At 46.7% G+C, this 24,436-nt stretch overlaps 1 protein-coding gene across 12 annotated transcripts in view; it reads right to left on the reverse strand.

The window, feature by feature from the left end:
* Positions 1–777: 777 nt before the first annotated feature.
* Positions 778–24,436, reverse strand: part of Itpr1 (inositol 1,4,5-trisphosphate receptor type 1) — a 342,349-nt gene continuing 318,690 nt past the window's right edge. For all 12 annotated transcript variants that reach the window (XM_075983288.1, XM_075983285.1, XM_075983283.1 and 9 more), the window contains 2 exons: positions 9,333–9,494; positions 778–2,123 (listed from right to left, as the gene is read on the reverse strand). In XM_075983288.1, coding sequence (XP_075839403.1) covers positions 2,037–2,123; positions 9,333–9,494 — 249 coding nt within the window. In that variant the 3' untranslated portion in view covers positions 778–2,036. The remainder of the gene's footprint in view (positions 2,124–9,332; positions 9,495–24,436) is intronic.

The raw sequence follows: 24,436 nt of genomic DNA on the forward strand, positions 1-24,436 counted from the left end.
TGGGCAGCTTGAAGAGATCAAAGGCAAAGCCCAAGGGAATGAGCAAGTCCTTGCTGGCTGCGCAGTGTTGTGATATTGGATACAAGAGCCGTTTTGGTGTCAGACAAAAAGCACGTGTCTCTTGAAGGCTTACCTTATAATGGAAAAATTTCAAACTGGCTGGAAAATTGATTTATTTTGGGTTGCCTGGTTTCTATAGTGGAAGCATCAGTTATGAAACTGCCCATTAGGTAGGAATTTAATTCTGACCCAGTTCCCTGAGCTTGGTGGGAATTAGTTCTATTTACCAAAACACAGAGGAAGTCGGCATCAGAAAAGAGCGGTCACAGCCAGCTTTGCTTCAGAAGGGAACTAGTTTTCCTGTATTTGGATGGAAGAGTGAGATCAAAGTAAGTATCACAAATGGTCTATGCCAAGACCCTGACCATGGAGGAGTGACCCAAACAAACTTCAGTGGTTCTTGATACTTCCACCTGGTAGATGCCAAGTTAAAGATCCCCACACCAAACAGAGCACCCTGGATCTCGTTACAGCATGCCGGGTACCTGTGACAGCCTGGTGGTACTCAGTCACCTAGAAGAATAAGTTCCGTATGAAGTCCCCTCTGATATTTGTTCTACTGGTTTCCCATAGAATATAAACTATTGTTTGTTTTCTCAAATCAGGTCAGCATTTCTGGAATTAATCTGGTAACCAAACCAGTTGTAGTTTAACTCTGTCCAACTCTGGAATCGCTCCGAAGTCACAAGGAAATGCCAAATGAAAGTCACCAGCCAGTTGCCGTGTAGTATTCTGCATTGTTTATTAAATATAATTATGTATGCATTTACAAACTTGACTTGCTTCAGAACTCCGCAGTTTTTCAACTTTTGTGCAGTGATGGTCTAGTAAAATGAGGTACAAAACGAGGCAACAGTGGCAAACTGTCCCTGTTATACTTTGCACCTCTCCAGAAAAGAGATTATGTGACAAAGAAATAAAACCAAAACGTGGCTCTTTCAGAACAGCATCATCAGTGTTCAGCTCTGACCGCTAAGGGGCATCTATACATCCTAAGGGACAGCTCCTACTTTGTCTTCCAAGGACATACATATATATATATATTCATAATAACCGCTTACTAGTGTATTGTGTTGGTTCAGATGAAAATCCATAAGCCATCAGCTAACTCATTTGATTACACTGTGACATTCCATTCACCAGGGAGATGACACTTAATGGCCAGCAATGTGCTGTTATCCCAAACGTCATGTAAAAAGTTCCCTTTAAAAAAAATCCATCTATTTCCTTGCAAGCTAAAGTATTAGCCTCTAACAGGGCTTCTCTTAAAGAAATACCTTAAATGATTAATTTTGAAGCTTAAAAGTATCTTTGAAACTAAAGTTGTTTTTCTTATAATGAATGCTGTTTGAGCAGTTCACAGACCTGGAGTTATCACTAGGAGACAGGCGCACCAATGCCAGTAGCAGTGAGAAACAGCATAACCATAGGATAATTACAAGGTACAAAATTGCCCAGGGGCAAGAAACTCGCTATTAATATAATTTGGGCAGCAGCATCATTTGATATTTAACCATTTATTACATAAGTATTAACATATCAGCTTCAAAGACACGCACTCCTTGTAGGACACTCAGGAGTTACAAAGTTATGGTGATTGCATAATTTGTATTGCACAGCTTTATAAAAAACATAAATACTGGCTATTCTAGTTTTAAATACAAAATACATGTCATATACTTTTAAATCTATAATCTGGTTCAAGTGCAAATCAGGGACTTTCTGTAGTCCTTCCAAAAAAGGCATTTTTTAATATTTTTTGGCACTAGTGACAGGTCACCATGCCAACAGAGCTAATTACAATACATAAGTCCAAACCTCTGAGAGTTGCAATCATATACATACAATACAAAACGGAGTATTTACAAATGTACTAAGCACACATGGAGCCTTAGTGGGCGCAGGAGAACTAATGAGCCATACCCACGCCGATAATAATTTAAACAGGGTGAGCGTAGTCCCTCTGTCTCGTTTGCTTAGGCGGGCTGCTGTGGGTTGACATTCATGTGAGGAGGATGTCCTAGAAGGCCGATTCTTTGTTTCTGCTTCCTCTGTTCTGTCATCTGGAAAGTTAAAAAGTTTCATCATTACACTCAGACACTTCCTGTACGTCAGGTCACACACTGAACCATAGATTTACCTCTGTGGTTACGGGTTATACTGAAACCCACTTTCTACAAATAGTGTACACACACACACACGCACACGCACGCGCGCGCGCGCACACACACACACACACACACACACACACACAGAGAGAGAGAGAGAGAGAGAGAGAGAGAGAGAGAGAGAGAGAGAGAGAGAGAGCGCTTCAAAAAGGGCATCTTTCCGCAGAGTGGGGAATTCTGTGGCCCATCATGCAGGGTGACATTTGTCACAAGTACTGCTTGCTACTTGTTTCACAGAGAAACAAAGGGAGAAGAAGCACTGGCTTTGAGAATATTTCTGAAAACCATTTCCAAGTGATGGAGAGACTCATTGGAAAATGGTAGCTTGCTTTGATTCCGACACATCACTATACAGAAAAGCTGTGTTTTAAGAATCCCTGGGTCTGACACTTTGTACCTACATTCTTCAGGAAGTCTTGGGTTCCTCGCCTCAGGAAAGGTGAGAGGTCCTGACATCCCCAAGATGCAGGCTAACTAAACAGTGCTCTGCCCCCACCCCCTGTACTCTGAACAGACACTCGATTTCAGATCTCATCAGGAGAGACCATTTCTCGGTGTGGGCTCCCATGAAAACGGTACTCCCAGCCCAAAGGTGAGGTTGGTTTTCTTCTGGTTGTAAGGCTGAGCTCTCCCTTTGGGCCTCTAGCTCTCTCCTGGGTACTTTAGGACTCAGTTCTCTGCTTGAGAGAGTTTTATTAGCATTGTAGGGACCACTTCTGAACCTGAGGCTCAAGTTAACTAAGATACAAGGCTCTATGAATGCATATTAGATTAAGATATGTGCAAATAGCGTAAGGCTTAGGGTAGAACAGCAAAAGATTATAAACTTTGGAATCAGATAGCCATTTACCTCAATCTAAAATGTTCTTTATCTCCTGCCAATTTGCTCATTAGTCTGTGTAATGAAGGTAATTCCCGTCTGGTGGGTAGAAGGCTAAGGCATATGCAGATGTCTTAGTACATACAGTGTCACATACAGGATGCTTAGGTTTCAGTTTTCACCTCCACTGATTTCCGGTACATTCCTAGTACACTTACTTTGGTTCATGTTTAAAGTGATGATAGTTTGCTTTCTCAAAGCAGGGCACTTAACAGTTTAAGCCAAGATACTATTTTTGGACTCCTATGGAAATACCTTACTATAATCTAGACGAAAAGATGAACAAAGACTGAACACTTCCACGTGGAAGTGTTAAGTGAAAGTTTCTGGAAGGAACTGAATGAAGATATTCTAGGCAGCCTCCCAAGTTTACATTCCCAAGTTCATCCGAAGAAGGCGATGTTGCACACGGCACATGGGAAATACCCATTGTTTCCTGAGCATGCTGGCTACCTGCTCATCTTATTGGTTCACAGTTCAGAGAGGGCAGCTCGGGTATGCTTACCTCAACTGCTCTCTTGATAGGCAACCCTGTGAGGAAATCCATTTGTAATCTTGATAATTTCAAGTATTTAAATGGATTTAGACATCTTGGCAGGTTTACTCTCTATGCAAGGGCACTTCCTAAAGCATCTTTGTGAAGCTGCTGACACCCTACAGTTCAGAGCTGGCCCACACGACCTTCTCTGCAACGCTTTCAGTAGCGGTTGGTACCAGAGAGAATGTTTACACAGACAGGCCTCGTCTCTGCTCAGTAAGCCAGCTACTCAGTCTTTGTCTTAAACTCACGATTTATAAAGCGTTCTGCCTGCTGGCGAGTGTTTGGCTTCACTTAGAGCCATTGACGGCTCCCTTCCTCTTGGACCGTATTTCTTTTGGCTTATTTTAAGATGGCTGGTGCATCATATTCCTGCTCTCATAAACCAGAAAGGTCCATGGTGTTGGAGGCTAGTGGTCAGTTCTTAAACCCTGATCATCTCAAGTCCTAATACATATGGATCTGGTCTTGATTGTTTCCATAAAATGGTTTTTCAATGGTTCAGCACCAAATCCACACAGCAAAAACACAAAAAGGGACCACAAACAATGTGATACAGGTCTGCTGTGGGGGCCTAGGAATACGCATTTCTAGTGAGTTCCTAGATGCTGAAGATGTTGCTGGTTTGTTCTTGAAGAGCTGAGCATATACATTTTGTACATTTCATATACTCCAGTGCTTCCTTTTTCTTACATGAAGACATGTCTTAGAGACGGATGTCTGTGGCTAAGAATAGAAAGCATACCATTTGACTGTGTGATCAGCCTTAACCTTGGCCTTTTAGACAGGAGAAAGCCATTTAACAAAATGCCATTAGAAGTACTGGGTATCACTTAGTAACAGCTAGAAGGTAGTTAAAGAAAAACAAAACCAAGAACTAAACAAAACCCCCAAAGCCATAAAAAAGCTAACGGCTACATCTGATTAGAAAGGAACCAAGACCAACAGTGTTGGCCACTTAGCTTTCCTACCATTCCTGTCTGTTTTCAAATAGTTTCTGTCTTTACTACCTCCAATCAAACCTTTTACACATATCTATACACATACACGTCTATCTCACCATAAGGTACCACTCACTATGTGTAATCACGATTGTGTCAGGAAATAGAAATAATGACCAAAACCTATCCTAATCTCACATAATGTATGCACTGGACATCTAAAGCAAAATTGACTCCTGGTAAAAGTCTCCATCGGGTTCACACCTGAAGTACCTGAGTCATGGAAAATGTCCAAGCTGTAGAACATTAAAAACTCTCAGAGTCTCCATTTAGCTGAGGATGGACAGCTGAAGCAGTGCAGGGCCTCACAACTGTACAAATACAGGAATTACCCGGAACGTCTCTGTGTTGCCTTTGGGCTCTCGTCAATCGCTTTATAACCCAGACAGAAGCAACGTCAAAGAGACCTTGCACAACACAAGAACACTAGGTGCAGAATGGATGATCAGGTAGTGATTGAAAGTTGGCATAGCGATGAGGCTCGCTGGCAGTACAAAGATACCTTAATCTGGCTCAAAACAGATCTTCACACTCTCTGAAAAGCCTTCAGTTATACACGGAGAAGCACCCTGGTTACCGAGAGCCCAAGTAGCCAGTGAGGTCTAGTAAACAGAATTCCTTCCTATGGTTCTCTAGAGCCAGTCAGGCTCAAACGATGAGCCCCAAATGCTCAGACGTTCAAACAAAACAAGAACAACAACAAAAAAAACCCCAAACAAAATCTCCAAACACAGCGTCTGCTGAATGCAATTACACTGCTTCTATATTACTGCTCAGCCCCTTAGAGGTGTCCCACTAATATTCTAAGTCCTATCTAACTGGCAAACTCTTTCTCAAACTCCGAATGAAGAATGAATAACCCCGAAGAGGCTCTGACGCACTGACAGCAATCTTTCCCCTAAATTCACTGTGAGGAAAGCCTCACTACCCTTTTTCCATTCCCACAGAGATCAGCTCAGACCTCTGCAACATACCGTGTTTAAGTGTCATTCACCTGTCTGTTCTCTTGGAGAAGCTACAGCTAGTTCTAGAAGGCAGACACCAGGTCCTTTCTGCCTCCGTGTCCTGGATATCCAGTGCTGTGTGTGGCAAGTGTGGTTGAAATGAGGAGTTGGGTTAGCCTGAACGTTTTGCCATTCCTTGAGCATGCCATGCACTGTCATGCGTTTGCGCATGCCTCTTCCTTTCCTGGAAGCCCCTACTGTAGTTCTCTGCCAGCCCAGAAACCACCTGCTTGGATGACTACAGAAGCTACACCCTTTCTCACTCTAAGCCACTGCTGGGCTGGCCTCCTCCGTGTTCCATGGAACTACATTCACGCCTTCTCTTTCTTTCTTGCTAAACATAGGTTTCTAGAAGGCAGATGTCTTGGCTCTCTTTCATTAAAAAGGCAACATGCTAATATCATTTAGATGTTCAAGCACTTCTTACATTCCTAGCATGACAGATAAGGGTCAGTGTCCTCTAGGAAGCCAGTCACATTTTTCAGGAAAATGAACCTTTTGCTTAATATTTGCTCTTTTGCATTATGAAGGAAACATGCAAAAAAATTTATGAAGTTCTTACATTAGTCTTCCTCCTTGGAATAAGGATGTAAGAGAATCACATTTAGTATTCAGAATCTCTTGGGAGGGGAAACTTGGAGATGAGATACATCATTAACACTTAGAATAGCAATGCAGTTAGACGGAACACCTGACACCGCTAACCGTGTTTTCACCAATATCCTCTCAAGGACTTCTTCCCAGTTGGTAGCTTAGAAAAATAACCACTAAAGACCTCGAGCCCAGTAAAGATGAAAACTAAAGTCACTCACACTTAAATGACTACAGTTCCATTGCTGGTTTCTACAAAATAGCTAAGGGATGAAGCAATTTTGTAGGTTCTCCAGTGAATGGCAGTCTTTCATGGCTGTAGTAAAAATGTCTATGACAGAGTTTCTTGTTCTTGAATCATTTGTGGGGCTTTTAGGTTTTAAGCCATTTTGTTGCCTTTTGTGGACAGGAATTCTTGCAGTGACCAGAAACCAAATCTGTAATATGCCACTATGAGTTCTTATACACAACAGCTTAAAACATGTTTAAAATTCTCCTAACATCAAATTTAATCACATTCAGACTCTTCAGATTGGTTCTGAGGTGATTCATTACAGGGTTGTTCGAAGTTAGATTAAGGAAACAATTTCTACCTCCTTTTGATTGCAACAATCCAATCCCTCCCTGACCCTGAAGCAACTATGGTCTATGTTTTTTTTCCCTCCCTGCATTTCTGAGCATCTCGAAACTTGAACAGTTTAATCCTGGTAAAAGAACTTCTAAATGTGCCCTTGCATTTCCATGCTTCTTTGTAGCTTGTAACACTTTCCAAGAAAAAGAAAAGGTTCAATTTCAGAATCACTCACAGGGGAAGGGCTTTCTAAAGAGGGCTTCCAACTGCCAACTTGAAAACTGAAAAATAATGTAAGAGGGGCAGGGAACTGAACCGCTGAAAACGGCCGGGGTCTAAAGTCAGTTCGTGAGTCTTAGTCCATGTTCAGTCAAATGTTAGCTCAATAGGACTAGCTCTACCCTGACCTGAGTTTACAAAAACTGAGTTTCTACTATGCTCAGCTGTGCACATGACAGTGAAGGCATCCATGAAATATTAAGGTTCTTTCTTTAAAAAAAAAAAGGAAAGCAAGGGAAAGGCAATTTAAAAAGTTAATCACAAAAGGCAAAACGGGATACAAAACAGATCAAACAAACTCAAAACAAACTACTCAGCACCTAAGAGCAGGGCCAGCACTGGAGGATTAGGGCTTCCCACCCTCACGCTGTGATTGTGATCCATGGTGGAATACATTCCCTAAGAGCCTTCTGTGCTCCTCATCAAGACAACCAGGGACTGGTAAGATGGCCTAGGCTTTCTTCAGTGTCCCCTCCACCTGCCGTTCTCGCTGTGTTTCCTCAGCCCAGCTCACACCATGGACATGGCTCACTGGTTGGTGAAGTGGGGCCTGAAGCAGCCTTTGAGTGAGTCAGCCTCTGTGACAATGGGAGAATTACAGGCTCAGCACTGCATGGGTAAGGATTTTCAGTGGAGCCTGAAGGGAAGGGCCGACTTGATTTTTTTTTTCCCCACCACAGAACACTCAAAAACATAATAGTTTTGTTTGAGACATATTTTAAGAAGCTCCCCGGCAAACTGGAGACACCCAAAGGTTCACATTAGGAGAGCATGCCCCCCAGAACTTCCAAAGACGACAGTGAGAAACAGTCACGCGGAAATGAGGTGCAGGGTAGGTGCACTGCGGAGCTAGGTGGTCTCGGCAGTAGCGGTTCTGATAGCCCGGGCGTGAAGGACAGGAAAGCTCTGAAGAATGGCATGGGGGTCACGTTAGCCCCTGTATTTAAGTGTCTTGGATCAGCGTCTAAGATTTGCTTTTTTGCACCTAATTTAGAACATCTGCTTTGACTGAGCCTCTTGATGCCAGAGCTATCCCAAGTGGGAGAAGAAAAAACTTGCTAGGGCCGTGAAGTGCACCAGGCTCTCAGGGACTGGAGGGACAGAGGCAGACACAGCCACTGATGTATTCATGAGTCAGCTAGGTCCTGTAAAACACCTGTTAGATGGCTCACAGCAGGGTGGGCAGTTAAAGAGCAAAGTGTTCCAATTAAAAGTTCATTAGTTTACGGATGTAGGTTATTATTCATTTTGGGTGGTTGCCAAGCTTGGGGATGCAGACAGCTCCCAGCGAGGCCCCCCTTTCTCACTGGTCTTTTATCATCTGTATTTTAGAGCATTTGAAAGAAAAGAACTTGAGGCCAATGCTGTCTTAGGGCACAGATGGGCAAAATTCAGGTAGAAAAGAAATATAATGGAAAGCAGAATTACAAAAACAAAACAAAAAAAACAAAACAAAACAAAACTCTCCAAACTGTCTCCAGGAAGTATTTATTGTAGGCCAGCTCTTCTCTGGTTATGAAGTGCATACAATAGTAAGTCACCTGTGGGTACACCTTTCCACTTACCTACAGGGCAGGGCTGGCCTGGTACCTGCCGCTGTGCACAACACAGCCTCTTGTCCAGTGCCGGTTAAGATGCCTTCAGAAACTTAAGACACCGAGCTCTCCCTGTTGGTGTGCGGCTACCCCAGCGTGACTGTTCACTATCCCTGGCTCAAGTTCTTGACCCTGAGAGGCACCTGTGACTGCATCCCCTAGGACTGCTGTGTTGCTAGGGCATCAGAGGTGTGGGTGTGGCAGACAATCTGTTAGGTTTGGTGTATATCTGTATCTGCCATCTCTGGTCAGCTTCTGTGTTGCAAGGGGCAGGGTGGGAGCTCTGTGTCTGAGAGGACTGGACAGATTCTCTCTCGGGATGTGGAGTTTTAAAACCCCAGGGTGAACACTTGAGAAGTCCCAGGGCTAAGACGCTGAGTCAAGTCCCAAAGGGCACAGCTGTATGTACTGTGTTGTCGTTGTTGGTCAGGGCTTCGCTCAAGTAGTTTACATATTCAAATGGCACCCTGAGCAGCGCAGACCAGAGGGCAAGGGCAGCAAAGGCAGGGACTGGGCGGGTGTGAGGGGAAACGCTCCAACAGTTTCACACGAACACTGCTGGCCTCTCCCTCAGGTCTGAGGTGTACGGCAGTGAGCGGGAAGTATGCAGGTGTGGGGACCGGGTGGGGGGTCTCCCGCCTTTACCTGGTCCTTTAGTTCCGACAGCTGGCCAGAAAGATTGGTGACCAGCTTCATGGTGGACTCCAGTTTCTCCTGCAGGTTCCTCAGCTCGTTCTGTTCTCCTTCAGAATCGCTGCTGACCAGGGACATGGCTCTCATCCTGGGGAACCAATCGAGGTTTCTTTCCTGTGATCCACATAGGAAAAGAGCGAGAGTTACTTCTAAGGGTAGAGACTAGAAGAGCCATCTTTTCACGTGGTCCTTCCCATGGACCTCTCTCTCATGAAGCTGTCTCTGCTTAGGGTACAACAATAATGATTTGAGTACAGAGGCCAGAGGTTGAAGTCACGAGAGGGTGAGGTCACGAGTCTTCCCCGTTTGCTCCCCTATTTCCACAGGTCTCATGTAGTACTTACTTGCCTGAAGGTCACTATGTAGACCAGGCTGTCCTTGAACTCACAAATGCTCAGATTATTATTTTGAGGAATGGTGTCTCACCAGCTTGGTTAGACGCCCTGCCCAGCAAGCCCTAGGGATCTCCACTTCTCTGGAATTACAGGTAAGTGCCCCATCACCTGACTTTTATGTGGGTTCTGTCAAGTCCTCATGCTTGTGCAGCAAGTACTTTACTGACCAATGCGACTGCCTAGCCTAGAAAAGCTGTAATGAACACAACGGAACTCTTAGTTCCTACGAGAAGAAGCTGCTGTAGAATTAAATGTAAGCGGGAAGCAGGCTTCCGATTTAAGGTCCCAGTAACAAAGGACACCACCACCACGGCTCCCGCCTTTGCCACTACAGCGCTTGTTCTGCAAATTATATGGCTGGCAAGCTTTGCTTCAGTTTAGGACAAAACATGCACAGCAGACATCAGTAATCTAAGTTACATGCATTCAAGGGCACTGAACAATTCACATTGCTGCAGAGTCTATACCAGAAGGTTTCATTCTGCCCAACTGAAATCCCACCTCACTTATATAACCCTTGAAGCCACCATCTAGTTTCTGTATGTCTCTGGGCCTTTGACTGCTCTAGGGACCTCACACCATGCTGTATTCAAAGAGAATTTACACTAGAAAGACAAAACCATCTGCAATCACTCTAAAAACAAGACACATGTTAACCTGTTAAACACCTGTTCTGGCATTTTAATGGAGAGATGTATGAATTTGCCTGTTAATGGGCTGAGATGAGGAATGGGTTCCTTGGTCCATTTCCAGTTTGTGAGCTTATGGAAGACACCCCCGTGTCCTTTCCAGCTCGCAGCGGGTGACAGACGCTGCCCACTGTACAAGGCAGGGCCATTTGGCCACACGCCCCATCCAACGCCATCCTTTTGCTGTTTCAGCTTGTGCATGTACAGAACAGCCTTTCTCACCTCAGGTTAGCAGAGTGGGACTTTTCCTCCTCTCACCTCACTTCTTTCTGCCCAAGATGCCTTTCTCCTCAACAGCGTGCCTCATACTCAGGTTCTGAACCGAGGGGTAGGAATGAACAGCAAGAGCCAGGGGAACTGACTCATTTCGGATCTAGCCACTGTCATTCTCACCTGGACCACTTTGATCTTATCAGCACACATTGCACACCTTTCAAAACACCCCTGAAAGTAAGAACAGTATCCTGGTGTTGCTTTGAGCTACTACAGGCTCTCAGCATTTTTGGGGGAGTCAGTCTTTTCTGACATTATTTTTGTCTCTGTGAAGCATACAGTCTCTGCTATAACTACTCCTTGCCCACTTCCCCAGATAGCTACAGGCATTATGCAAAAGAAAAGATGAAGGTGTACGCCAATAAAACATTATTTACAAGGGCTGGTGGCTCACTGGGTTTGGACTTCGGACTTGCACTGGCCAACCTCTTTTGTGCATAATAGAGGGCATTAGTGTGCTTCAAGTAAAAATCAGTGCTCTGTGAGACCCCCAGTCTAGCTGTGACCATTAGACGGTCTTCAGCTAAGGTGACCTTGCAGGAAAAGCCCTGCAAGGCCCAAGTGCAAAATAAACAAGGGCAGCAAGTTGTTCGCTAGCTTCTTTTATTTTAGGGGTGGGGGAGGCTCAAACTCACAGTGTAGCTAAGGTGACCCTGAATTCATGATCCTCCTGCCTCAGCCTCCTGACTGTTGGTATAACAGGCATGTACCACCATGTCCACTTATGTGGCTCTGGGCAAGTATTCTCCCAGTTGCGCTACATCCCCAGCTCAGTCACAGCTTGAGGCTCCAGGGAATCCAGGAACTCAGTCACAGGAGCTCGATCCTCTCTAAGGTGAGGGCTGGGCTGCCTCCATGGAGTGACTTAGACCACAGGAGGCAGTCAATGTTTGTGGGGGGATGGAGCGATCCTTCATGGACTCTACTCACAGGAGCTTAAATAGTAAATATGAAGTGCTTACAGTTTTTCTTTTCTGCTGAAAGAGAAAAATGGCAGCGTCTGTCCTGCTGGACCGCATGATAAACATTCATACTGCTCTACACTCATTTTAATCAAGTTCTCAGCTGAGTGACAGGTAAAAGACCAAGCCCAGAAAACACACCGTTTCAAAGCCACTAGCTAAAAACCAAGTATTCCTCTGCCAGTAATCGGTTCTCTACAGAAGAGCTCGGCGACCTGCCGCTGATGAGGGTCTCTACATCTGTGGCCATCATTCAGACATAAAGCTCCACAACCCTACCAGGGCAGCAGCTCACATTCAAGGGTTGCAGTGCTGAGAGAGAAACGAACCTCATGTTTCAGAACTCTGCAGAATGGGGATGGTGGGCAGTGAACTCTCTCTCATCAGTGCAAGCTAGCCTCTGTGAGAGGACAGAGGAATGTTGAGCCTGGACTGACAAAGTCATGAACCCCAAACTACAGAGCGATCCGACAGAAGTCCATCTTAGCCATCAAAGGCCCCAGACAACCAGGCTCGCTGCTATAGAGTTTTGTAGAATGATCCCTAGAAGGAGAACAAAGATCCCAAATCCTAATGCTACTGTCGAGCTCAGAAGAAGGCATGGCTACACCATCAGCTGGAATGTGGCAGGGGTTACAGATCTCACCACCACAGATGTGAGCAACTGAAGCTCTGACTTGGGTGTAGGAGATGGGATTAAAACCCATTTGCAAGCCAGGTCTTGAGAAATAACTTGTATTTCAAATTGTATACCATTGTAACTGAGTATATAGGTGGGCATCTTATAGTTATTTGAGCTCAAGTATGTATAAGCATTGAAAGTATTCTAAAAGTCTAACAAATTCAATGTGAACTGTAGGAGCCCTTATTTCATAAGTTTGGCACTGATGATGATGCAGTGGCCACACAGACGGGGTCACTGTATCTGGATCCTCGAACCTCTTTAAAAGTAGACATGTTTGCCTTGGATATCTAACTAGGGAGCGGGGCTTCCATGATCAGGTCCCTGCAATAGAAACGAGGAGAGTAGACGTCTAGCCAAGAGCGAGCAGGCTGTGCTGAGTCAAATGAGCAGTGGAGAGGAACACTGAGAACAGAACCCGCTGGGGAACAATCTTTGCACACTGTAAATATGCATTGCTCCCATTGGTTAATAAAGAGCCGACTGTCCTATAGCTGGGCAGGAAGAGATACAGGGGGAGAGCCAGAATAGGAGGACGCTGGGAAGAAGGGTGGAGTCTAAGAGTCACAAGCCAGATGTGGGAGAAGTAACACGGGAAGTTCTTAGATGAAGCAAACGAGCCTTGGGGCAGCACAAAGATTAACAGAAAAGGGTTAATTTAAGTTGTAAGAGCTGGCTGGAGTCAAGCTTAAACTATCAGCTGAGCATTTAATAATGTCTCTGTGTGGTTATTTGGGGAGCAGCTGGCGGGACAGAAAAGTCAGCCTATAGAACCCACGCCTAGGGACCAGCTGGTGAGCATCCTCTGCACAGAAGGCCGAAAGGAGGCCAGCACCAGGCTCTGAAGGGAGCATGCATGCGGATTCCTCAACAGGACAGGGCACAGGTGTAATGGATCCCCAGCATGCTGGAGACGGAGATGAGAGCAGACAGGCAAGGCAGCTTGGACTGCAGCTGTACAGAGGCAGAAGGGATGGTCTGGAGTGGGAAGAGAGACAGTGGCCAAGTGTGAAGGAGGAAATGAAGGGAGAAGAGGAAAGGAGATGTGAGAGAAGAGACTCCACCCTGCCAGATGTGGGCATGCCCAGTGAGTTGCCACAGGCTCCTCTGTGATTAACTTATTATTGCTGTGCAAACAGATGCTCCAAAGCCAAACGGGTAGTGAGCTCATCTAAGGTCTCACTCTCAGATCCCCCATGTGCTCCTCTGCCTAGCAAACCTTCTAGACAAGGAGAAGCCAGATTTCCAAAGAGTCCATGTGAATGAGGTGTTCGGAAGACTCCAGCAGATCCATGCACGGGTGTGCACACAGCTTTGGGTTTAGGGAACAGTAACACATGACCGAACAATGACAGATTACAATGAGATTGTGCTATGGCAAATTCCAACCTTCTGCAGCAATGTAATCTCCACCCCCTGCCAGCTCCAGCAGTGACTGCAGTGAAGGTCTTTGAGCACATGCAAAATGCATGCTTTTTCCACTTAAGAGTCCTTGGCTGAACTTTTACTATTTTTTTTCCTTCTCTGTATCCCTGGGATATGAAGGCCCTACTCAAGGAGTCTATAAAGTCACCCACGCACAGAGGTAACGCATCTTTAAACCATAGCAAACTGAAAGAGTGTTGTGGACCATTCTTTCAGACTTAGGTACATCCATCACACAAGGAAAGGCCATGCGTTAGCTGCGGCTAGTATGGCTACTATGGGCCATGGCTTCTAACCCTGGCATAGCCTTCTTTCTCCATTTTTTAGGAAGTCTTCCATGGCAGGGGAAAGGGTTTTCTGTAAACTCTCCTTGACTGCCTTCTTAAATTTGTAATATGAGAACCCCACGAAGATCCTAATCCATCCAAGACAAGCTGGGTGGAAGAGATCTGAGCTCTGTGGTGGGCAGACCCTGTCCTGTTCTGCACTGAAAGGGACAGACCTTTGGTATCATCGCCAGTATTTTAATTAATCACCTGGCTGTTAGGTCAAATCTCCAATTACGCAGTAGTTAAAATTAATTAGCAATTCTAGCCAGACTTTCTCAGTTTCATATGTGGCTCAGTAGGACAAGCTAGTGCTGGTATAAGGTTCTCACCGAGAGGGTTCTGATCTACATGGAGAATGAATCCGAAAAGAAAATGTTCAGACTATTCCAATCACAGTCGCAGTGGAGGTGCTCTCTCTCTCTCTCTCTCTCTCTCTCTCTCTCTCTCTCTCTCTCTCTCTCTCTCTCTCTCTCTCTCTCTCTGTGTGTGTGTGTGTGTGTGGGAGTGAATTTGAATCCCGCGACTTTTTATGTCATTACTAGCTTGTCATCCATAACTCCTGTCACCCACAGCTCTCCAGCCAGAGTGTGAAGCCCAGGTTTGCAGACTCTCACCCTGAGGTCTACTCGGGATCTAAAGCATTCCATTGTCTTGGTTTTTCTTGCATTTCTGGGAAAGCCATCTTTGACCAAGACATTCAGTTTATAAATGGATTTGCATTTGGGGGGATGTATGTATCTGGGGTGGTGGTGTCACACAGCATCTGCCACCCTGGCTCTGATATATTCCTCGTTGCTCTCCTGGCTCAGCTTGCTGCTGGCATCTCACATGCCAATGCTATGAGGCACCGTCTGCCCTGGTCCTCCCACAATCCAGTCAGGCAGTTCCCATCACGGCAAGTACTTCCTCTGTTAGAGAACACAGACTAACTGAAGCCGCAGCCGGAAGCAGGCTGACCACAAGAGCTAAAGCTCTGCTTACTTCTTTTCTAGGTAAAGTTGGAAAAGTCCCTGTAAAGGCAAACACTGAAGTTTTAGACACGGGGGTGGCACTGACCAGCCACTTCAACATGTCCTTGACTGGAAAGAGGGAGAGTGTGCTGTATGGGGGTGAGGAGCAGAGCCAGGGGGAGGAAGAACAGAGGCAGAGTGCAGGAGGATGGACTGCCTGCTGCAAGCGCTAATTGTTCTGAGAAGCAGGTGTTTTCTTCCCAGGTTCAAGCGAAGTTGCTGTTCTGAGAAAGACTCCAGAGAATCCATCACCTCCTCAGAGGGAGCCTGCTCAGGTAGAGAATTCTGTTTACTGCCGAGACAAGGGAAGGTTACTTGCCAAACCCTTTGTTAGAAAGATTAGAACATGATGATGGGGGAGGGGTGAAGGGTAAGCCCATGGGTCCTGGAAGAGAGGACAAGTTCTAGAAAATAGAACTGTTGCTTTACTCCTAAGTAACCGCTGTGCTGGGAAGACTCTCGGTGCGGAGACTGTCTCCTAGCCCAGATGGTAGCTGCATCTCTATGTACAAGACGCGTGACATGACTCAAAGAGGGGAAGGGGGATGCCAGGAAACAGGCTTGAGTTCAGTCTTCACCACCTCAGAATGCTTAGAGAGGAGGGAGACTGAGGTCATGCTTAAGTCTGCCAAAGCAGACATGTAGGGTGCTCAGCAGACTTGGAATCAGTCGCCCCTTTGGTAAGTAAGGCTGGATCATCTACACTGAAGAAAACAATAACTATTCTTTAGACTCCATTTGCTCTTTATGCTCGGTGCTTTTGAAATGTATATATTAAAAGACCCCTAAAAAGTATATTCCAACCTGGTGCTAGAAAAATCAGTGGACGCTACAGGCTCAGCAGGGAGAGGCAGATGAGGCCCGGCGGGTTGTAGGGCTGCGAAGCTATTTTGTTTGGGTCCATAGCTATAAACCACACGTTTGTCTACACACACTGGATGTGTGACACCAAGAGCGATCCTAATGCAAACTAGGATGCTCACAACCGTGCCATAGCATCTGGATGACAGCTGCAATACATGTGCTTCAGGAACACACCTTTTCAACTCGGCCAACTACAGGGAAGGAAGGGAGGGAAGGACGGGAAGAGAGGGAGGAGGTGAGAAGTGATACATGAGAAAATGTCCTTCCTGCTCCATTTCTCTGGAAATCCAAAATTGCTCAAAAAATAAAGTTTGTTAACTGAAAGAAAATTGATCTTCTACCTGGAATTTCATTGCTAACCCAAATAAGCTACCAATAAGAATCCAGCTAGCCTAAACCACATCCGCATTGCTCCTTCATAGTTTCTGTACACTTCTTCCACAGATTAGTGACTGTCTTGGTCTGGGTCAGAAGCCAGGTAGAGTTATGGGTGACTTTCTCTGTGCGCATAGGATGGACTGAGTTAGCTCATAGAGCTCATGGCTCTCTCTCTCTCTCTCTCCTTCTTCTTCCTTTATTAAAAAAGAAATCTACAGCTATTGTACTTGGTGACTGTCAGGATCAAATGGCTGTGAATGTGTCTCCTAAACTGGATGGCATTGTGCAAATGCATTACAAATCAATAATATTATTTGTGTAATCTGACGAAGCTCACTTAGAGGTAAGGCTGTAACCTAGATATCAACTTGACTCCTACCTAAATTACTTTCTTCTTTTGGGGTAAAGTTCCAGAGACCCCGTTTTCTCTTTTCTCAGGAGGGTTGTCCAAGCTGCTCACAAGTTCAAGTGTCAGTCTGGCTGGTTCTGAGCTCAGAATGACAGTACCAAAACAGGCACATTATATAATCTTCAGCAGGGCTGTGGTGACCTATTACCCTTCCTAGACTCAGTTAAGAGTTGTTCTTGGATGATAGAGCACAACAGAGACCAGCTTGTGCCAGCAGAGAGGACCGCACCCATTTCTGACGAAATTCCTCCCAACAGCCAGCTGCACAATCGACCTTTCAAGTCACTCTGGGGCCACAGGTGAAGTGTTCCCTGGGCACCCATGGGACTGTATGAAGGGAGAGTTCACCACTGAGAGTGACACTTCTGGGTCCTGGGTACCTGGGGTTGCCACGTTGAGCAAACCAGAGGTCAGAGAGGAGAGGGAGGGGGTTAGCTGCCCGTGCCAGGCAAGGCAGGGCAGGTCCTTTTGAGACTCAATAAGAAACAATCTGGCAAAAATCACCCTTTTCCTGAATACAGCATCCAAGCTGGCTTCTGACAAGCTACTCAGGCAGCTTCCCTTGCATTTTCCACTTGCTGAGAACTGGCCAGAACATTCTTCTAGTTGTATATAGAGATCTTGGCAATCTTCACTGGTTTTCTGATTCTTTCAAGAGTAGCTGAGTTTTCAGTGTTGACACAGTTAAGGGAATCCAGTGGGTTTTTTTTTGTGTGTGTGTTTTATGCCTACTTTCATAACTACCTTCCTAAAATCTTTTGCACCTTTGAACAGACACAAAGATACATAGCTGGGCGTGGTGGTGCAGCCTTCAATCTTGGCACATGGGAGGCAGAGGCACGCAGGGTCTCTGTGAGTTCAAGGAGAGCCTGCGCTACATAATGAGTTCTGGAACCGCTAGGGCTACATAGTGAGACCCTGTCTCAATATAGGTGAGCGTGCGCACACACACACCAGCTAATAGTTGCTTCATATACCAGGGTGTTCCTTCTGAGCTCTTTCAGTGGGTTTACAGAACAGAAAACTCAAGACTTAAGCTTTGTTCAGTGATGACTTTGTACATAAATACTCTGGGGGCAGGCTAGGAATGTGCTACCATCACTGCCCACAGGCTTCGGAAGGAACTGGAGAGCTGGCCTGCATCTGCAGACCCAAAAGTGGTTTGCAAGGATGGTGCCACATCTGAAGAATGCATGCCAGAGCTCACCTATCAGATGCCTATTCCCAGCCTCCAGAGAGTCACAAGCTTGGTCATACAGGTCATCTCTGACACCACTTTGAACATTGTTATGGTGTTTCAGAGTTAACAAGGCTACAAGACACTCCCAGTCCTACCTGGGCCACTGTCATTTTTTTCTTCTTCATGGAACAGACACTAAAGGGAAGGTCTGTGAAGGTGACAACTCAAAGTCCTGACCGCCTATATGACCTCTGCATACTAAGGTCCTTCCACCTATCCCATGATCTCTGCAGGCATTCTAGCAAGCTTCACTCAAAACGATGGTCTCAAAGATTTTCAAGGTATGCACGAGATAAAATCCATTTACAGGATTTTTCAGGTTGAGGTTTATACCTCTTTTTTTTTTTTTCAAAAAAAAATGGCTCCACACCCATGGTAGCAATCTGATACAATAGCTAGCAGACAAAGTCGGTACTTAGAATCACCAGGAATGAATGCAAGACTTCAAGGAAGGGATGAGTAGCAGCCCAGTGCATTGTTTGGTGGAGGACAAAACAGGAGGGTGGCTGCGTGTATTTCTGTGAGTTACTGGGGGATTGTGTATGTGTGAATACTTAATGTAGGCACATAAGCATGTGTCCTTCACGGCTCCATCAAACCTTTGCTGGCACAGCCCTCACGGGCTGCGGCCTAGAAGACCAGAGTCTCAGTCAGGTGCCCTGACCCCCCCCCCCCCAGCCATATTCTCCTTCAGCGTTTCATATCCTTTAGGGCAGACATTGGTTCCTGCTCTGCTGGTGGTCAGAGACCACGTAGCATGCAGACTATATCCAGAGCACGCTGGAGCTGCACACAGAGCTGCAGGCCGGATGCCACGTGCTTCCCAACACACGGAAAGGTGTCCATGGAGCACAGGAAGGAGGCGGTGGCCCCACCTCCTCTACGCCAGAGGACAGACATGTTATGAAGTTAGGTGGGGAAACTTAAGCTCAGCAAGTGCTTTGTGCAGCTGCCACCAACAGGAACCCAAGCTCAAGCGCAGAGGGTGGGGTGAGAGCCTGGCTGGCTGGCTGGGAGGCACTGAATGGTGCTGACACACAGTTTCCAGCCACGGAGAAGTCGGTGCCAAATCCCTCTCCACTTCTCTTTCACCCTGATATTCTTGAACTTGGCCATGGTGTCAGCTAACTCCAGGAGGCATTCTGGGAATCCTATTTAGAGGGCAGCACAAGCTGTCTCCTCACTTACGGCATCTAAGGGCTTTCGACCAATGCTTATGGACTCCCGGGCTAGGCACAAAGCTGTTGCTATGGCACTGGGGATACCGGATCATTGATATTGGTGCCCCAGGAATTTATCACGACACTCCCTTCCTCCAAGCGTCCTCCCTTGGTTTCCAGAACCAAAGTCCAAACCCGTTACTGTACGCCCGCCCGAATGGAGCAATAGGGTGTCAACGTCACGTTAGCAATGCCAGGACAAAGCAGAGCTGGTGAGAACTCAGGCAAACAAGTGAGGGTGGAGCTGGCTGCATGTCAGCCTCTGGCCCTCAGCTGTGTACTCTACATGGCTAGCAGGGGCTCCAATATTAAGGCACTGTAATTCTAAGTTCCCTAAGGGAGTCTTTTCTGGATGGCTCTGACGTTTTATATGTGCTTCTTTATGCTGGGCAGCCCTTTCTCCAGACATCCAGAGCCTTGATCTTATCTAGGTATGACACACAGAGTCTCCATGCCAGCCCTTGGACTACCCTTGGCAGAAAGCTACTGTCCGCGCACTGAAGAGTACCGCGCGCTCTCTCGGGTCAAGCCAAGTGCGAGACTTGGGTCAGTTCTGCTTTACAACAGAAGGGAGTGACACACAGGCAGAGGCGTGCGCACTTCCCATGCTGATCTTTTAACCTTGCTAGCAGTTGCTTTCTGACTGTTTACTTCCTGTGTCTTCTTATCAACTACAGACAAACAAGCTGGGGGCCAGCTCTCCTGCTTTCCAGTGACTTCACACGCTTTGCTAATACAATTTATTTGCTTGTAGACCTTTTTGGGGGTAGGGGAGGAGAAAGAAAGAAAGAAAGAAAGAAAGAGAGAGAGAGAGAGAGAGAGAGGGAGAGGGAGAGGGAGAGGGAGAGGGAGAGGGAGAGGGAGAGGGAGAGGGAGAGGGAGAGGGAGAGGGAGAGAGAAAGAAAAAAGATTCTCGCCTTGCTTTTTGGATGCAAATTGCATTAGGATTTTTAAGGGAAGCATTTCCTAAGAACGCCAAGCTCCGGGCCCCTCCCCTGCTGGGCACAAGGCTCCTTTACCTGAGAGGGGATTACTGGAGAAGAGTCCACAGCTGTGAGAAAGAGTCAGTGCGAGGCTTAAGGGATGTCAGATCAGACATTCTCCTGTTTAATTGTCACTGAGTGAAGCTCCTGGGCTTGAGTCACCTGGGTGTGGAAGCTGGTCTGCCTGGTGGTTCTGATGATTCCTCTAGCCTCCTGTCCTTAGACTCCCCCCTCTCTCTCCCACCAGATCTGACCAGCAGGGACTATTCTTCTGTGTCAGGTGTAAGTGAGGGTAGAGGTGTTTAGCATATATTCCCAATGAATATATACTCTCAGAGAGCTGTATACTCTCTGCCCCACCTCTTGTCATCTCTACACTAGCCCTTGAGGTGCTCACCTGGGAGCCATGCTGGCTGTCCACAGCCTTGAGAATCAAACCCCATCTAACCACAAAGTTCTAGGCCTGCTGATTTATACATTAGCCAGCCAGCATTACCTAGGAGATCCTCTTTCAGGCTCCCCTCCCTATCTCCCACAGGGCTTTTTCTGCCTGTTTTAAAAATGATTAATTTTATACGTTAGGGAGATGAGACAGCCAGATGACAAAGGTGGCAGGCTCCTGACCCAGAGGGCTGTGTGCAGGTGTACCCACACTCCTACCTGCAACTGTACCTGCATGTGTGGGTTGGGGTCACTTGAGGCTCAATTGTGGCTCAGCATCTCTGGTCCAGTTGCGTGAGCCTGCAGAGGCTGATTTAGCTGTATGAGCCTTAGGTTCCCACCTGTGAACTGTTTACATCAAGACGCTGCATATAGAGTGTGCGTCTTCTACTTGCTGAATAATGACGACCTAGGACAGGCAGTGGTTATCCAGTCAGCCCTGCTTCTGCCATGACTGAGCATCCTTCTGGCAGCAGCCTCAGGATACCCCAGCCATTTAAGTCACCTGGGGACACACATTCAGTTCGGCCACTTCTGGACCCTGGATGACTTTGCTATCTATCACGAAGGAGAGAAGCACTCAGAACAGCCCAGGGTCCTCTATTCAGTCACCCCACTTTTATTCAATTCACTCAGAAACACTTCTGGGAAAAAAAAACACACACACACAAAAGACTACGAGGTGGAATTTCAAGACACATAAGTGAAAATCTATGATTAGTTAGCAAAACAAATCCAATTATTTTTAAAAAGCATTTACCCTTTAAATGCTTCTTGTGCTTCTAACATTCAAAAACAATTCAGGCTTCTATCTTGAGTACAGTAGAAAAGTGGGCTACTGCGTCTTTCTGGGAATCACATGTTTTATCTCTTACCTGTAATGCCCCCATTTATGTGGTACTTAAATTCTCCTGGGAAGAGAGTTCAGAGTGGATTCCTACCCAATAGCACCGCCTTCCAACTTATCGTCTATAGAGAAGCACAAACCCTCAGTCCAGTGGGCGCAGAACAAAGCCGCTGGTGTAACAATTAGACAAAAGGGCAGGTAGCATGTACATGACCGGGGAAATGCACGTGCGGACCAAGAAGAACCAAACTCCTTCACCTATCACCACGACTGCAGTTCCCACGAGAAAAGGCAACTTATTTGTTGATTTTTTCCCCCATCTGAGCAGCCAGGGGCTATGTGAGGTCACTCTGTTGTCAGCTTGCCTGGAAACTGAGGTGACAAAGGCAACATCCTCTCTATCTTTTAAGCTGCATCTGCATCATAGTGGGCAGGGAACAGTTTCTCCAACGCCTGGAGTCACAGCACCACTTACCAACCCAGGGCTGCAACCAAGGGTCAGGTCTACTAGTGAACCATGAACAGCCCCAGGATTCAGTCCCAGAACCCCTAGACCATTCTCTGCATCAACAGAAGCCCCACTGACATGGAGAAGGGGAAGACACAGGGGTTTTTCCGTATAGGATGATATTAAAATCAAGATGGTTTAGTGACAATGAGTCAGCAGCCAAGCGTCTCCGCAGGGATGGAACTGTAAGAACGCTCCTGGCAGCTCTTCTGTCTGTCACCTCGTGGTCCTCTGTTTGCTGCCTTCCGTACTTAGGCCTGCCCACCAGCTGTTGCCCTCCACACCCTCCTGCTACCCTTCTGGCCTTATCTGTCCAGTCACAGATGGATGTGCGAGGTGGCATCAGTGAATTTATATACCAGATGCTCAATGGGCCAGTGAGGTCCAATGACTTGCTGGGGATTGCATGCCTATGAAGAAGAGAGTTGGCACTCAAACCAGGATCTTCTGTCCCCAAAGCCAATCCTTGAGGAGGGATGAGCTTTGCGGGACTAGCACTAATGAAATGAGAGAGGGGATGACCAAAAGGAGGGAGACAAGGACCTCTGTTATGATATGCTTGAGCGAAATGTAACGTGTGGGTGAATGGCTGGGAATTTCTCAACTGCAAGACAGAGTTTTTTCTTTTCCCTCTAGGGATAGCAAGAAATGCACAGCTGCTCTTGGTGGACAGGAAAGGTCCTGTTACCTTGACTGTGGACTGTTTCACGACTGAACTAGGGAAGGTGAGAGAGCTGACCTAGTGAGCCTGTCTCATGGGAGATTGTTTGAGAAAAGGTCTCATGTAGCCCAGGCTGGCCTCCAATTCCTGAAATCTCGTCTCCATATCCTGAATGTTTGGATTACAGGTATGAGCCACCAAACACCCGGCTGCCACGTTTGTGTGAAGGTTGGTCTACCAAAGAGAGAAGTGTGCCATTGGGATATGAATGCAGGCAAAGCGGCCCTATGCTCGCACTCAGGCAACCTCCTCATCCTGCCCATCCTGTTCACTCATGGCTGCGCGACTCTCATTCTCTCTAAATCATAGCCCACTAACCAGATGGTAGCTGTGGGAGACGAGGCCCATTTTCTAGGCCTGTCGCCTCTGTCTGCAAGGGGCTGTCCTTGAGGCACCAGAAGATCTTTTACATCCTGAATGGCCACCTGAGACTTTCCACTTGGTCTCCTGCATGGCCCTTTAGCAGATGGTACTGAGCAGATCTTCTAGAAGCTCTGGAATATTAACCAATAGGTTAACAGACAGCAGAGGAAGAGTTAAACATCACCTTCCCCTGTCAGGCAAGTGGTGTCCTTCCTGATGACCACATGGCACTAAAGAGCCTTTTTCAAAGACACACAGTATACAGAAGGGGTGAGCCCTGCCAGGCTCAGCTTCCACCTCTGACAGCAGCCCCCTTCCTGTCCTTTACTCTGCAGTAATGACAGTCCCCAAGGGTTGTCGCATCTCACAGCCTGGTTTCCTGCCCAGAATCAGTGAGTAGGAGGCTTGCCTCAGCGGAGATGTTTGGGAGGCCTCTCCTCCGGACTGTAGATGCTTCCACATAGCATGAGCTCACAGGGTTACAACATAGGCATATGACTTGCTCCACTACAGCTCCGAGGGCCCAGGACACTGATACCCCTGACTCGTGAAGCCAAGCACTCTCAGATCCTGTCCTGCTATGTCTAACTCTCCATGTCAGGGAGATTCATGTGGCAAACAAGTTGAATCACCAAACAGCACTGGCAAAAGGCTTTGGCTGGTGGCTCTAATACTCTTCGGTGCCACCTTTAGGGCATAAAGCAACAGATTTCCCAGCAGTGCTAATGTTCAGAGTTAAGGACCCCTTGATACCCTAGATTTCCATGCTTTCTGACAAGACATCTTAGCCCATCAAAGCACAGCACAGACAGGAAGCATAATGAATGCCCAGGTCCCCACAGCATTAAACGTAGAGGACTCTGACCAGGCTGTGTGGCAGGCATGGGGTCACTCTGGCATTTAATCCCAGTCAAGTGACACTCACAAGACTTTGTGAAGTCTCCACGATTGAGACGGAAGCCCCAAAGGGCCCCGGATTTTTCTATGATCATAACGTAAGGGGATTGATTGCTTCACAATCAGCCCTGGAAAAATGTCAAGCAAGGACACAGCCACTTAGGAGAAAAGTTCAGGCCACCATGCATGCATGTGGCAGTGTGCAGGCTGATAGAACATGGGCCGATTTGTCAGTGTCCACCACTGGAGGAAGAGAATCAGAGGGCTGATGTCCTACTAGAGTGTCCTGACCCTGTAGGACTGGCTCTGACTCTGGTCTGTTCCCACACGACCAGGCCTCACCAGCACCCTGTCAGCTGCCTCCCATCCAAGCGCTACAGAAGGGGAAACTCACCTCAGCACCTTCTAAGCTAGGGGTGG

This window comes from Microtus pennsylvanicus, chromosome 8, assembly GCF_037038515.1.
Source record: "Microtus pennsylvanicus isolate mMicPen1 chromosome 8, mMicPen1.hap1, whole genome shotgun sequence".
Classification (NCBI taxonomy): Eukaryota; Metazoa; Chordata; class Mammalia; order Rodentia; family Cricetidae; genus Microtus; species Microtus pennsylvanicus.